General features: G+C 37.0%; 2 protein-coding genes across 2 annotated transcripts in view; one reads left to right on the forward strand and one right to left on the reverse strand.

The window, feature by feature from the left end:
• Positions 1 to 3,338, reverse strand: part of LOC135697077 (gustatory receptor for sugar taste 64a-like) — a 30,189-nt gene extending 26,851 nt beyond the window's left edge. Inside the window, exon 1 of the mRNA XM_065216676.1 lies at positions 3,101 to 3,338. Coding sequence (XP_065072748.1) covers positions 3,101 to 3,338 — 238 coding nt within the window. The remainder of the gene's footprint in view (positions 1 to 3,100) is intronic.
• A 74-nt stretch (positions 3,339 to 3,412) lies between these two features.
• The window catches only part of zye, a 110,771-nt gene continuing 97,973 nt past the window's right edge, over positions 3,413 to 16,210 (forward strand). Inside the window, exon 1 of the mRNA XM_065217265.1 lies at positions 3,413 to 3,696. The gene's annotated coding sequence lies outside the window, so the exon portion shown is untranslated. The remainder of the gene's footprint in view (positions 3,697 to 16,210) is intronic.

Raw genomic sequence — 16,210 nt, forward strand, 5'->3', positions numbered from 1 at the left:
CAACGATTTACTGATAAATGTCGATTACGGCACGGCGAATTTTTGCTCAAATGTGAATGATTTACTTTAACAAACAATTATGCAAAGTTTCAAACAAATAGGTGACGGTCGAGTCAAAAGATCAATATTTTTTGGCCTGGAACTGTTCGATGTTTGAGTAAGGTCCACGACTTTTTTAAATAACCTGTAAGGACCCAGAATTTAATTATGAATATTTTTTTAAATAGGACCGGGATAGTGGGATCGATGCCAAATTTGAAATGTTCGCTCCACAGTACTCAAACGGTTCCAAATCGGATTCTAACTATTTGAAGTTTATATGGAAATTACTACGGGAAACCCAAACTTTTTGTTCACTGTCTTCTAGCCTTTTCCATATTGCACTGTTAACAAGTTCTATCGCTATTCTTATGGGAAATTTTCTCAGCTACAACTTTGCAGAAGATTGTTTTTCAGCCCAGCGTCAAACTAAATATTTATTAATTGATTAAGAGATTGATAATCTTATGGCATGATTAAGCAGCTGTATTGTGGGTAACACTGTATTCTGCAGTGTGACAAAGTAGTCATAATTTTTGTGACCTATTCAACACCTCAGAAACACCAATGTTGCCTGCTGAACAGTTGATTGAGCATAATCATAAGACATCAGTGACTGGAAACATTCATAACTTATGTTCCTTACATTCAATCGAAAAGTGGTCTTGAACAAAGTTGTAGCTGAGAAAATCATCAAGCGCAGCTCTATCATTTTCTTAAGCAGAGTAAATTGGTGAATTTTGCGATAGACGTGAACCAGAATTTTAGTTTTCCCATAGTAATTTCTATATAAACTTCAAATGGTTTGTGCCAAGTCAGTTTCTTACTAAAGAAGTTCAAATTTTGGGAGGCTGCAATTTGGAACCATTTGAGCACAGTGGAGCGACAATTTCAAATTTTGCATCAGTCTATTGTACATGCTTAAATACTCACATCAATTTCTGATCGATTGAAAACTATTTTATCCTAATCTGTTAAGAATAGAAAAAAATGATGATCGATATAATACCAGTGAAGGTCTGATTTTCATACAAAATTTATCATCACACCTCATTCCACCTCACCTCAACAGATCCATTCCATTCCATTACACTGAAGGATAAAAACAACTTGAAAGTTTTAATTTTAACAAATCAAGCATAACTTGTCAAAAGGGCGATTATAAAATATTTGCTTTTCCTACGAGTTAATGAGAAAAAAAGGGTTTGAAATTTTAATGAATTGTGGAAAATATATTTAATGAACGCCCTTTCATTGTTTTTAAAATGGTTTTGATACATCCTTATATTGTCAAGATGACCTAACTGTCAAAACTTGATAACACAAAAACTGCGCATCGCATATTTGAAAAAAAAAACAAAGCAATCATTTTCAATCAGCAGATGCGTCAAGTTGTTCCTGTAGCCACCCAGCTTAATCCGGGAGCTTCATGAGTCACATCAGATTGCTTCTGCACGTATTCTTAGCACAACAGACAGTATCATCAAAAAACCGGTGTACATGATCTGACGTATATGAAACCCGATCTGTCAAATCAACGAATCAAGGTGTATGTGAGTATCACACAAGGAAAACGTGTAACATTTTGTTTTATCAAAATTCTTGTCCGTGTTGGGGAAAACTCAACTTTTTTCATAATTCTCTTAAACGTCATCCTTTTATCCAGATTAAAAAAAAAAAAACAAATGGAAATTGCAATCCAATGTTTCTTATTTCCTTTCAAATATTACATACATCCTTTTTAAAATTTATGCTTGAAATGTCAGTCATGTGTGCACCTATATTCTTCCAAAAAAATTATTTATTTTTGATCTTGTGATTTGGTTCTCCGGTGCTAAAATTTGTCCATAGCTTGCTTTTTCCGATGATTTATTTGTATATATGACACCGTTCGATGAAGATTCCTTTGTCCGTTCAGGAACCGAACCAATGTTTTTCGATATAATGAGCATCACTCTTAATCACTGATTCATAGAGACTCTTCAAAAAACGCTCAACAGTTCATTTGCCTAGTAAAATACACATCAAATATATGTTTGTGACCTCAAAACGCCCAAATTACATTGTATCACATCTCATCCGAACAATATCTCAATAATCACAACTCGCTAATAAACAGTGGCCTTTCGCTGTCAGTCAGCAGTACTGTCGTCGCTGCTCATCGCCAATGGTAAATTACACATGTCTTTTTTTTTATCGCAGCGTAATCTTCTGCTGCCACCGATATACATATTGCTAAACCGTTGCTTCATCCCGTTTGACTTACTCCCCGCTTTACCTTCCAATTCCAATCCGATGGCAATGGGTCATTAAATTAAATCACATGAAAAATCACAACCGCTCGTCTGCCCCGTTGTATTTCAGCAGGTAGATAGGTATGAAGGTACATCCCTTTCCTTTCAGTTACAGACGGGTGGTAGCGAAATTTTATGAATGAAAAAATACACAATCAAACGGCGAACCCCCCCCCCCCCCCCAGATGAGTTGAATCGAATATTTTGTGTTGTCTCTCGGACTGTGCTCTCCGTGAACCGAGAGCGAGAGAGGAACACTGTAAATTTGCCGGGTGATTGCTTTTGATGACCGTTCCGTTTGAAGGCGCTTCTGGTGCCGAGTGTGCATTAGGGAAATTATGGGGCTTTTTTCGAACAAATTGATTTATTTTCATCTGATATCTAAATTTTCGAAATGCTGACCATTTTCTAAACGTCAATCTTCCATTAAAAGTACTTCAAAGCTTTCACTGAAAATCTTATTTCAGGTGAATATCAGCCTTAAGTTACCCGAAAGAGCTGTCATGAAAACCGGCTTATCTCAGCACGTGGTGCTCTCTCGCGCGGCGCAAAGTTACCGTATGGAGAAGAGGGCAAAACGAGAATCACTTTCGCTCTCCATCTTCTCATCATCAAAGCGTTCTTGTACGCTAAAATGCCGGTTTCGGCTCGGTGGTGGTTGAGATTGAGAGTTCGATATCGAACCTTAGTGGACGCGATGAGATAACATCCCCTTGGTTGAGTAGGGGTCGCCCAAGTCTCGAACGAGAGTGAGAGTTTTTGCTCACACGATGCGGCGACATTGCAGCTGGCTGGACCGAGCGCAACAACAGCAGCAACAACCAACAGGGGTGAGAAGATGATGCTAAGCTCGTTTTGTTGATCGTCGTACAGCTTAAATTGGAAAAGGGGGGGAGGTCGTTTTGGGGCTGGGATGTCGATGTTGTTGTTGTTGTTGTTGTTGTTATTGTTGTTGTTGATGATGATGATCGTGTTTTGGGTGCGCGCACACAAGACCGTTTTCATCCGACGACCGATGGCGCGCGAAAAAGGTATTTAAGTTATGTCAGCATGTAGAAGCCTTCCAGTTGTCACACGGACACTCGACTTTTTTTCTTACTTAGTTAGTAGCTTCGAATCGGCCGCGGATGCGCACTGGTTGAGTTTCGGAGCGGATTGATTGTTCTGCAGGTGATTTGTCAGAAAAGTGAAAGAGTGAAGAGCTTTATGGACTGTCGATTTGCGAGTGAAAGTGAAGTGACATTACGCGATAAGAATTACGATTGTGGCGAACAATTCTAATGAACTGAAAGCTCTGCTGTTCGAAAGGAAGTTACTAGAAAAACATTGTGCCATCGGAGAAATTGAACAGGATCTCATTAATGTGAGTGAATAATTTTTATTCGTGATCTATATTATTCGTCATTCTTAGCTATTGAATTTTATATATTGTACAATGAGACTATTACGGGCGTTCATGATTGATAAAATAATTTGAATAAAGACTAAAATTTAATGAATAGTTAGACGTAACTTTTGTTCTTCGTTCTTTGAATTGAAAAAATGTGATTATGCACTCAATATACTCTAGTTATGAAATACTTTTTGTAAAACTGTGCAACATTAAGAACAACTTGAATTTCCGATAAATCAGGATAAGCATTTACATTCCTTCATCCAATGTTAATACATTTATAGTCAATAAAAAATCTATTTAAAATGATATGATTTTACTATAATTATAATAATATCATATAATTCATATCGTCGCATTGCTTGTAATTAATATGAGATTAAATTGCTTAATTTTTTTTTTAATAAATTTTGTTCTTTAATTGAACTTTTTTAAATTTTGGTCACCACTATTTAGTTGTTTATAGCTTATTCTAGTTTTCTTATTTAACTTATTGAAATAAAAAAATTTCATCAAGTTTGCGTCCTAATTATCGTATGTCTTTTTTGATAATTTATCGAAAGTTTTACATGTTTTTTTTTTTAATTTGAGCAACTAAGCTGAACATTGAATTAGGATCGTTTCACATTGAAACTCAAAACAACCCGAATTTGGTGTTGTTTGCATATATTTTCCTGATAACTATTTCATTCTCACTTATATTTTTATCAATAAAATAATTAGGTTTTTGACTAAATCATGCGATGAAGTTACGTGTAGTCTGCTTTAGAGTAGACGAAAACAAAACTATTGATATTATCCTTTTTAGTATACCTCTAGGCCAGTTTCATACACTTTTTCCAACAAAAAATTAATGGAAACCATTTGGAAGACAAACGGCATTGGGGAACCAGGTTGAATGCCAGTAGGCTGAACAGCATTAGGTTGAATTGGTTGAATTGACTTAGAGCTAGTATACTTGGAATATTCTTCAATGATCCTGGAACATCTCATAATTCCTTGTTCTTGAAGTACTCGGAACTTCCCTCAATATAATGAAACTTCCAAAAATCTCCAAACTTTTGAGAAGTTCACTGATTTTCACTGAGGTTCCTGCCATTTTTTGAAGGTCTGGAAACTACTCACAGTTTCCTGATGTTAATGTTTCTTTCAAAAATTTCAATGAAACTCTCAGAACATCATAAATTCCATGAGTTTCCCGGAACTTTCCTTGAAACTTATTTAACTACCCTGATAGGTTCTTTAATTTATCTTAATGATCTCGAAGCATCCTTGAAGTTCTCTGAATTCTCTTGAATTTTTTAGTTTTGTAGCTCCCGAATTTTCAAAGTAGTTTTCTTATGTTCTCTGGAGATCTCTGGACTACTTTGAAATTCACGGAACTTTTTTAGGGATCTCAAAATTTTACTAAAGTTTATGGAACTTAAAATTTTGCGAAAGTCTGGAATTTCCTGCAGTTCTTGGAACTACCCTGAAGTTATTAGAACTTCCCATAAGATCTCTGTAATTCGCCAAAGATCTCTAGACCTAGCTTCGCTGAGGTACTTGGAATCCACCACAATTTCCTATAGGTTCTCTCTACATTTGTGAAATTCTTTTGACTTCCCTGAAGTTCCCTGAATATTCCAGAAGTTTCCGGAGCAAATGAAACCACCTTGAAATTCGTTAAGCTCCCATAATATTGCAAAAAATATTACAGATTTTTCGGAGCTTTCCATATGTTATCGCAATTTGGGTTTGAAATTTCCATGTCAGCATATCCTTAAATTCCTCAAGAATTCTTTCAAGTTCTAAGTTGTGAAGTTAATGGGACTGCTCTAAAGATCTTTTATCTTTCTTGACGATCATGAAACATTCCTGAAGTTCTCATTAATTTACTGATTGTGATCTGGAAATTACCTAAAGATCTCTTAACCTCCCTGAAGCTCGCTGGACTTCCATGAACTTCTTGGAATTTCTGTGAAGTTTCTGAAATTTTTCTCTTAACTTTTGGACTATAATTTAATTTTTGAAACTTCTTGGACGTTCCAGATTTTCACCTGAAATTAATGAAACTGCCCTTAAGTTCTTGAAAGCTACCTGAAGTTCTCGCTATTTTCCTGATATGCATGGAGCTGCCGTAAATTTTCCAAAACTACCCCGAAGTTCACTTTGCTTCATTAAAGAACTTAAAACATATAACTGAAATATTGGCATCAACTGTAAAGTTCTTGCAACCTTCCTGAAGTTTTGTTCCTTCGTGATTAAGTTCTCTAAATTATCAAGGAGTTCTCAACGTTGAACAAATTTTCTTGATATTAGTGGAGGTTCCCATAAAACCTCGCAATTTTCCAGAAATTTTTGAAACACTTCTGAAATTCTCGTATTTTTCCATAATTCCCGGGAACTTCTGCAAAGTTCCTGCACTTAATTAGTGAAACTGCTCTTAGGTTCTCAAGGCTCTCAACAACGAAACTACTCAAAAATTTGACAACTTGCCTGATGTTCTTTGGATTTCTCTGAAGATATCGGAACTGAAGAGACGAACAAACCTAAGACTGAAAAAATCAAATCTCACCAACGCCCAAGATCACGCTTGATTTTCGTAGACAAAAATCAACTAGCAAACAACTATGATTGATTTTGCAAGCTGTGATATCGCAACTCGGAATATCAAGCTAACAAAACTCACCAACTGCAAATCTCACCAAACTGTGGTAAGTTTGAGTTGAATGAATTTTGCTTTACACCCGAATGCAACCGAAACTTCCATAACGGCTGGCAGCAGTCCCTTCGTGTCTGCCATCAGTGAAGAGTAAAAAGAGATAGCAAACTATGCTTTCTCTTTCTAAGAAAACGATGTGCAATGGAATCATTTTTGTGTCGAGTCAACTCTCAGCATGATGTTTGCACGTTGTGAATAGTCTCGCAATATCAAAGGAGCTTGTAAAATCAATATTAAGCATGATATTTTGTTCCAATATCACGCGTGATATTGCGAGCCCATGAGAGCGGAAAAATATCAATTGATTTCTGATTTTGCCAACACTGAACACCCGTTATATCAGTGCTAACATTTCAAAGGGTCGTAATTACTTGTGTAGCAATGGTTTTAGTAAATAAAAGCTCCCCCTCAAAATTAACAATGCTGGCTGGTAGAGGAAACATTGCTCTACCTGTTGGTGTCATTAATTTTCTTGAGTGAGCTTTTATTCGCGAGAAATCGATGGATAAAGCAATTTTTTTTCAAAAGCTATTACGCCCCTTTGAAACGTTGACACTGATATGTTTGAAGTTTTATTAACTTCTAAAATGTTCTGATTTTCCTACTTCTTAAAGTTACTCGAAATTTTTCAGAAATTAATAGAGATTTCTTGAATTTATCGAAACTAACCTTTACAGATCTATAAACTTTCCAAAAAGTCTGGCTATCGGGACTGCCTTTGAGATCTCTGAACTTTTCTGAAGATCTCTAGACGTAGCTTCTCTGAGGTTCTTGGGGTTTCTTTAAACTTTCCACACTTTTTCTCAAGTTCTCTGGACATCTCTGACATTTTATTGCCTTCCCTTAGGTTCTCTGGAAATCCCTGAAGTTCTTAGACATCTAAAAGTTCTAGCAGTTTCTTTAAAGCTCATTGAACTGCTTTCAATTTCTGGAAACTTCTCTAAGGTGCCCGAATTTTTAAAGAAGTTACCAGAACTTTTCTCATCATCCCGCAGTCTGATCATGTTCATTTCCCAGAAATGCTAGGTTATTCATTTCATTCTCGGATCATCTTTAAAGTACATAAACACTTTCCTGATTTCCCGGAACTTCTGTGACATTTTCGATTTTTTTATGGAGTTCTCAAACCTTCACTGATGATCTCGGGACTATTTTTAATAAGTGAAGCTTCTAGGAGGTTCTCGTTATTTTCCTGAATTCTATGGAACCGCATTAAAATTCCTTAAATTTACCTGAACCACTCGGAAGTTTCCTGATGTTCCCTGAAGTCCCCGCAGTTTTCCTGATTTTCCTTAAATTTCTCTTAATTTCTCAGAACTGCCCCTACGTTCACGTAACTTCCTAGTACCTTCAAACTCAACTGAAGTTTTGGCAACTGCTGTAAAGATCCTGAAATTTTCCTCTTGGATATTCACTAATGTTCTCACTAATGTTGTTCATGTAATCTATGGAACCTAACAAAAATGATTCTTAAACTTCCCTGCAATTCTGGTCGTTCTTGTTTCTCTCGGAGCATCCCTGAAGTTATCATAACTTCCATGAAATTCTTGGAGTTTTTTCTGATGTTAATGAAAATGTTGATGTTAATGTTTTTTGGACTTTGTTCTTGGAACATTTGTAAAGCTCCTGCAATTTTTAAAAGTTAATCAAACAGCCCTGAAGTTATCAAAATTTTCCAGAAATGTTCGGAACTTCCCTAAGGTTCTCACTTAATTTTTCGGATGCTCATGGAACTGCTCTGAACTTCTCAGAACTTTCGTGAAGCTTTCTTACTTTTCGTAAGTATTCCTAAGTACTTGAAGTTTTCTGGAGTTCCTCAATGTTCGTATTAAGTTCCTAAAATGGTCGTGAAGTTCTAATAAAAATTTCATAAGGGTCTCTGATCTTCATCAAAGTTCACGAAACTTTCTTTAATGTCATGAAAAGCTCTCGGAACATATCCTTAAATACATTTAATCTTACCCTAAGTTTGGGAATTTCCTGTAGTCCTCAGAACTTCTTTGATTTTTTTTAAACATCTCTGAATATTTAGGTTACTTCCTAAAGTTCTTGTGACATCCGTGAAGTTTTAGAAACTTCTTGAAGTTTTCTGAATTACTCTAATAAGCACTTAACTTTTCGAATAAATAGCTCACAATTTGTGTTGAGTAAATTTTCATTTTTTAGTAATCACCGGGATTTCTTCAAGCTTATTATCAAGTTTGTTTTTTTTCTCATATAAGCACACAGCGATGAGTCAGCGTTCAAAAAATTTGCCTTGGATTTTATGGTCATTTCATTGCAATATTTTTGGAAAATATTTTCGGTCATTATCATTACGGAGTGATTACGGTTTGTGTTTGTTTCGTAACCACCTACATACCCAATTAATCAAAAGTTTGGATAAAAGGCTATTTGTGGCTTAAGCAGCTTGGTTGAAGGTGGTCTATAGAATTCTAAGCAGCCTCATTTTTAAGTCGTTATAAGAACTTGAAAGTTCCGATACCATAATTCAAGAGCATGCTAAGCAGCTTTTGGCGGAACTTGAACGGAACTTAAAAAAAAAAAATAAGAAATGTTTTTGTCCTCTACACCAATTCTATATTTAGTTCGCACTTTTATGAAAGTTATTTCTAAAGGCAGGTATTAATGTGTATTCATTTATCAGCATTGGTAGTAGAATTGAAGCTGTTTGAAGAATTAAACCCAGTTCTTCTGCGTGAGAGCCCCAGCACAAACCGCTACGTCATCTGAGATATATTGAAGTGAGCTGTTGTCCCGCCTACTGTTGGAGTTTTCAGTGTCAGCTGACTGACTTGAATACACAACACCTTGATTAATTTTAAATTCAGGCATAACATTTGATAACGGTGTAAACAAACTTTCTAAGGTCCTTTACACGCGAACCAAGAACGCCCATGTAAACCAATACCACTTTCAGAAAGGAGATAGTTGCCCCTATCCGATGAGGTTGGTTTGTGTGGGCGTACTTTGGTTCGCGTGTAAAGGGCCTTGGAAAGTTTGTTTACAATGCTTTTGTGCCGTTATCAAATGTTATGCCTGAATTGGTGTTTGCCCGCATGGTATTCCAACACACTTGTGGCGCAGTGGTTAGCAATCGTAGATCGCATGCCGAAAACACGGGTCCGCATCCAGGAAATTACTCTTTAATTATTTTTATGTTTGGATAGAATGTTGATGCACTGCATAAATATAAGAATTATGATTTATTCGGGACACTGGTCATTTCATATTTACGTACATTGAATTGTGTTACTAATAAAGACTTGTGCGGATTGCTTCATGTGGCTTGAAAGTTCTGTCGGAACTTTATTTGAACTTTATGGAACTTGAAAGTTCTGTCAGAACTTTATTCGAATTTTATGGAACTTGAAAGTTCTGTCGGAACTTTATTTGAACTTTATGGAACTTAAAAGTTCTGTTGGAACTTTATTTGAACCTTATGAAACTTGAAATTTCTGTCAGAACATTATTTGAACTTTCTGGAACTTGACAGTGGCAGAACTTTATTTGAACTTTATGGAACTTGAAGGTTAGGTCGGAACTTTATTTGAACTTTATGGAATTTGGAAGTTATTTTAATCGTTGAATGTGGAACTTTTGGTTACTTGGGTAGTTTTCTAGGTCCGTGTCATTTATAGCTCCTAGCGAATCCCAATCCAGAAAAAATAAAGTTTAGTTAGTGTATGTAGTATGTATCGATAGTGATATCGGGAATCACCAGAAATCGTTTGGCCATGAGAAAAAAATATGAAGATATGACCACAGAAAAACAGACGTACCTCTTTCTCCTCAATCGTTGTACACAAATTTAATTTATTCCAGTACAGAACATAAAATACAACAATATTAAAAAACTAAATACGACAGGGCATCGTTTTATGGGTGTTGCCACGGATATTGTGGGTTTCTCAGGTACTCGGCTCAAGCTTCAGTTGGCTGTGGTAGCTCTTCTTTACCTTCTATCCCTGAATATATAGTGTGAATAAGGGCGTCTATGTGATGTTTTGCTGTACCTGTTGTGGACATTAGTACATCCTTTTCCTTAAACTTGTTGAGGACGCCTTGTCGTGCCTCAAAAGTTATCATTTTTAATGTGCTGGTCTTCACAACATAAAGGGCACCATTACGGAACAACTTCAATTACCATAGAGCTGATTGGGAGCAATATCGAACATTTATGGAATATAACTTCGATCCAAACATTCCTTTGCAAACCAAAGATGAAATTAATTATGCTCTTGAATCTCTGACTACTTCTATAGTTGAAGCAAGAGCTGCCTCAGTGCCAAAATGCGAGGTTAAATTCGATTCAATTATAATAGACGACGATCTTCAGCTCTTGATCCGTCTTAAAAATGTCCGTAGGAGGCAATATCAAACAACAAGCAATCCTGCCATGAAAGTTATCTGGCGGGATTTGCAAAAACAAATTAAAAAGCGATTCTCTGCCCTGAGGAACAAAACTTTTGAAAATAATGTTTCTAAATTAGACCCAAGTTTCAAACCCTTTTGGAAACTCACAAAAATTTTGAAAAAACCTCAAAAGCCAATTCCAGCGCTTAAAGAAGGTGGTAAAATTTTGATCACAAATTTGGAAAAAGCTCAGAAACTTGCTAAGCAGTTTGGGTCTTACTAGTCCTATTGAGAATCAGGTTGCTCGGGATTATCTGAATGTTGTCTCTTGGGAAAATATTTTTGATGATTCCTGGGGGACTGATTTGGACGAAGTAAGGTCTATAACTAAAAAGTTTCAAAATATGAAAGCTCCTGGTGATGATGGAATTTTCTATATCCTCATCAAAAAACTCCCAGAGAGTACCTTGTCATTCTTGGTAAAATTATTTAAAAGATGTTTCCATTTGGCATACTTTTCTGATAAATGTAAAAATGCAAAAGTTGTTCCAATTTTGAAGCCGGATAAAACCAGCTGAAGCTTCTAGCTACCGCCCAATAAGTTTGCTTTCTTCAATAAGTAAACTTTTTGAAAAGATAATTTTGAATACAATGATGCTTCACATCAATACGAACTCAATTTTTGCAGATGAGCAGTTTGGATTTCGCCATGGGCATTCAACTACTCATCAACTCTTAAGAGTTACCAATTTAATTCGTTCAAATAAATCTGAAGGCCACTCAACTGGAGTTGCTTTTCTAGACATAGAAAAAGCATTCGACAGTGTTTGTCATGAAGGTTTGATTGCTAAATTGAAAAAGTTTAATTTTCCACTTTATATTTTGAAATTAGTTCAAAATTATTTAACTGACAGAACTCTGCAGGTAAATGATCAAAATTCCAAATCTAATCGACTACCTGTTAGAGCAGGAGCTCCTCAGGGTAGCATACTTGGGCCTATATTGTATAACATTTTCACTTCGGACCTCCCTGATTTGCCTCAGAGTTGCCACAAATCTTTGTTCGCTGATGACACAGGCATTTCCGCTAAAGGGAGAAGTCTTCGTGTTATTTGCAGCAGACTGCAGAAAAGTTTAGATATTTTCTCTTCTTATTTACAAAAATGGAAGATTTCTCCCAACGCTTCCAAAACTCAACTTATAATATTTCCACATAAGCCTAGAGCTTCGTTTTTGAAACCTAGTAGTAGTCACATAGTCACTATGAACGGAGTTCCAATTTCCTGGTCAAACCAAGTGAAATATCTTGATTAATACTTGACAAAAAATTAACTTTTAAAGATCACATTGAGAGCATTCAAGCCAAATGTAACAAATATATAAAATGTTTGTATCCTCTTATAAACAGGAAATCCATACTTTGCCTGACGAATAAACTTCTAATATTTAAACAAGTTTTTAGACCGGCCATGCTTTACGCTGTGCCAACATGGTCTAGTTGTTGCACTACCAGGAAAAAAGCACTTCAAAGGATTCAGAACAAAGTTCTGAAGATGGTTTAGAAGTTGCCTTCCTGGTACAGTACTACCGAAGTACATTGAATTTCGAATGTTGAGACTTTAGAACAAATGTCCAACAAAATTATTAATAATTTCAGGCAAAAATCGTTGCAATCCTCAATTGCAACGATTAATTCCCTTTATACTTAGATAAGATTTAGTTTTAGTTTTTAGTTTTAAGATTTCAATTGTTATACTGACATGTAGGTTTAAAAAACCTGTTTAAAATACTGAATAGCCAAGGCAGGAACAATGTAAAAAACACTTAGCTATATATCATAACAATTAAGGCTGGTAAGTTACTGTAGTAACTGGAGCACCTAGGTTAAAATTAAATGTAATTTATTTTGAATTTGGAACAAATAAAAAGTTAAAAAAAAAATTAATTACGGAACAACCCTGTTTTGGTTACATTTGGAGTCCCAAACATTTATGCAAAATGTGAGGACGATTAGTTGTAACTAAGCTTTCCGCATTGCGTTTAAACTTTGTAGGGAAATTAGTATGGGAAAACCTATTTTTTGGATTTGTATCCCTTGAGACCACAATTTTGTTTTAACGTAACTTATCATGTAGAAATGTAGTCCAAGAAATGCCTAACAACTTTGCCAAAGAAAGTACGTCGCTAGAATGTTTCTAAAAAAAAGTTAGATCTGTTCAAATATTTATGGTTTGAGTTAAATATCAAAAATCACTTTTTCTGCCAACACTTCCGGTGGATCAATGAGAGTCAAATTCCGAACTGACATAAATTCGGAATTTCTTATCTTATCGATTTAGTATGTTCAGATGAATTATTCAAAAACAATTGTTCTATCTCATATGCGTAGTTGGAGAGGAGAAGGGGGGCTTAATTCACTCCCCCAGTTCCCCTCAATCATATCAATAGAAGTAAAGTATTCAACTGAAATAATTTCGGAGTTTCTTATCCTATCGATTTGGTATGTACAGATGAAACAATTGTTCATTCTCTTAAGCGTAGTTATATAGAGGGAAGGGGCTAAACATACGCAGTTTATCAATTGAAAATTGTTGTAGTGTAAAAATTTAATATTGACTTGTCCGTTCAGTTGTTAAAGAGGTGATGTTGTTTGAATTAAAAGCAGTTGGATTTTTTTTACTTTCAATATAAAGCTTTAATTTGAAATATTGAATTGCAATTAGGGGCACCCCCCTATAGAAAACACAGAAGTAGTCCTACGTCAAAAACCAAAAACAGGAGAAAACGAAAAATGTCTTTACGAATTTCGTCTCAGACACAGGTACCTACAGTCGAATTTTGCCTGTTGGGCTCCCAAGTCAAACGTCATTTCGGACAGTGCTGATTCCTTTTCGAAATTTCCATCGACTTCATGCGAAAACCGGCAAACGAGTGGAGAGCTAAAGATTATTTCAATGCGATACACTGAACGAGGCATGAAGCTAATTTCTGACTTACACATGGCAATTTTTCTGGATGGTCTGCACTACCCAACGCGGTCATTGGGGGATTCTCGTATTCCCGCCAGGATGTTGATAAAGTTTTAGAAGAAAGTAGATGTGAATTTCCATCCATGTTATTTTATTATTTTTTCAGAGACCACTTCAACTTGCCCCGGTGTACCTTAAAGGTAGTGAAACACCAGTACATGACAATGTTGAATAGTATACCGCCCGATTAGCTTTTGCTTATTCCGGTAAGGAGTATTTGGTTCACTAATTCAAAGAAATGTTAAATTTTCAATAAAGAGAATTCAATGATAAAGGATGCTTTCGAATAACTAGTTAGGTATTACAAGCTGTCGCCTTTGTTAAACTGTATAACTCAGGATTTCCAAGCATTTGCAGTAACTGTTACCAGAAACAGGAGTCAACTGGACAATAGCTGCAGATCTGGGCAACCCTCAATGTCACCCACATACCTTTCCAGTCAGTGGCATACTTTCTGGCATGTCTACATTGTTATCATTACGTCATAGCAATGCTGTCTCCTCCTTCACCCTTCTCCTCCAGCGGACACAGAAGAGGACAAACCGGTTCGATACATTCAACCGACACCCATTCCCTTGATAGATTCATCTAACGCCAAACTACTCCCACGTGCTTTTCCTTTTCAATTTCAATCTGCATATCACCTAGGGTACTAGTACGCACACTTGAAACCTCCACAACTGCAAGGGTTCATCATCCATCTTCAGTTCCAGCGAGTGTGTTGTTGATTCATTACGAATCTACTGTGTGTCACATGAGCACTGTATGTGTGTGTGTGTGTGTGAGTATGGGAATAATCGAAGCCGCTTTAGATGCCCGCGGGGCAGAGCAAACAATTTGTGCTGGCTGCGATGATAAAATTAAATTGGAAAGGAATACAACACTCGTTGCAATAAATTTCCACACGCATTGGAGGAGGTCTCTCGTCGCGTTCCGACATTTGACATTTGAACGCATCATCGCGCACCGAGCGAGCAGCTGATGATGGTTCGTATTTTTTTGTGTGACTTCGATGGCTTAGAGCATGCACACCGGTCGTCATCGGTGGCGGCGGCGGTGAGTGTTCAGATCTTGCAAACTGCTTGAAGGATTTACTACCGAGATCACCGGCAAGGGGAAACGGATTCTAAGTTATTTCGCTGGATTGCGAAGTCGAATGATGGGGTTAATTAGTGTGATGCCGCTGGGTTCGGTAATAAAATTAGTTATTGATAACTTGTCTCGTTCACCTGTTCGCGCAGATCCTGCGGAGGCTGGTTGCAGTTAAGTGAGCTGTTGATCTGTGGTTGGGAAATGGAACGGCCATTATGAAGATTTCAAGGATATTGTTCGTTTTGTCATATTAATAGGTACTTCTTCTTCGCTCCGGTTGTAGATCCTTTGCAAGCTGAATAAAGGTTACGGGATCTATTCTTAGCCGGCGCCCCGATGGTGTAGTGGTAAGCGTGACTGATTTCTCATCCCAATGGGTCTGGGTTCAATCCCAGCCGAGGTAGGTGGGATTTTTCTGAGGCATAAACATCTCTGGTCACGTCTTCCTTCGGAAGGGAAGTAAAGCCGTTGGTCCCGGTCCATGAAATGTTGAATTGGTGCGATATCCTACGCAGGTGTGGAAGCTGCCTTCCTGCACATTCGATTGTCGTCAATGGATGGCAATCGATGTCCGGCGGTGATTGGCACTAAATTGCGGAACAGCGACCGACGTTAAATAAAGGAATGAGGGATACTTGACATATACTCCTTTTTTGGGCTCCGTACTGCTATATAAATGAAATTATGCAAGTTTCATTCTGTACAAAGTCCCAAACCATCTTGTCGTCCAAAGTGCGGACTGGCAAAATAATCCTGCACAGTAAAGGTCTACAGTATCAGTCTTTGTTTTGATCATCCGTCCAGTCGTTCTTCGAAAACAAAAGAGTACCTCATCTTCCTCATAAGAATTAATAAAATTCATCGAAGAAACACCGTTTTTGTTCAAACAGCCGGCGATTATCTAATAAACGACGAGTTGAATTACTAAACAAAACTCACAATGACCATCCAAGTGTCAAACAAATTAACACCTGGCCTCTTGTACCGATGCAGCACAGAAGTTTACGATGAAGATGTTGGTTTCCCGTAAATGGGCATTATGCAACCCTGGGGGGTGGCAATGCGAATGGTCGGTGTTGCGGTGGTGGTTTGCAAATCCCGACTGCAAGCACAGCGTGTGAATCGAGCGAGACGAACAACAAAACCCAAAAAAAAAAAATTACATTCCTCTGCACGTCAACACATTTGATAAATGTCCCATCCAATCTAACGGATTGCATCGTCCGATATAACTGGGCGACCTCCAGGTTCAAGTTCGCACCTCGTGAATGTCCGTATTGGCAATTGGCAAATGGAAAGAAAA

The sequence above is a fragment of the Ochlerotatus camptorhynchus genome, unplaced genomic scaffold (assembly GCF_037179485.1).
Source record: "Ochlerotatus camptorhynchus isolate MF236.1 unplaced genomic scaffold, CSIRO-AGI_Acam_v1.1 ptg000007l, whole genome shotgun sequence".
Classification (NCBI taxonomy): Eukaryota; Metazoa; Arthropoda; class Insecta; order Diptera; family Culicidae; genus Ochlerotatus; species Ochlerotatus camptorhynchus.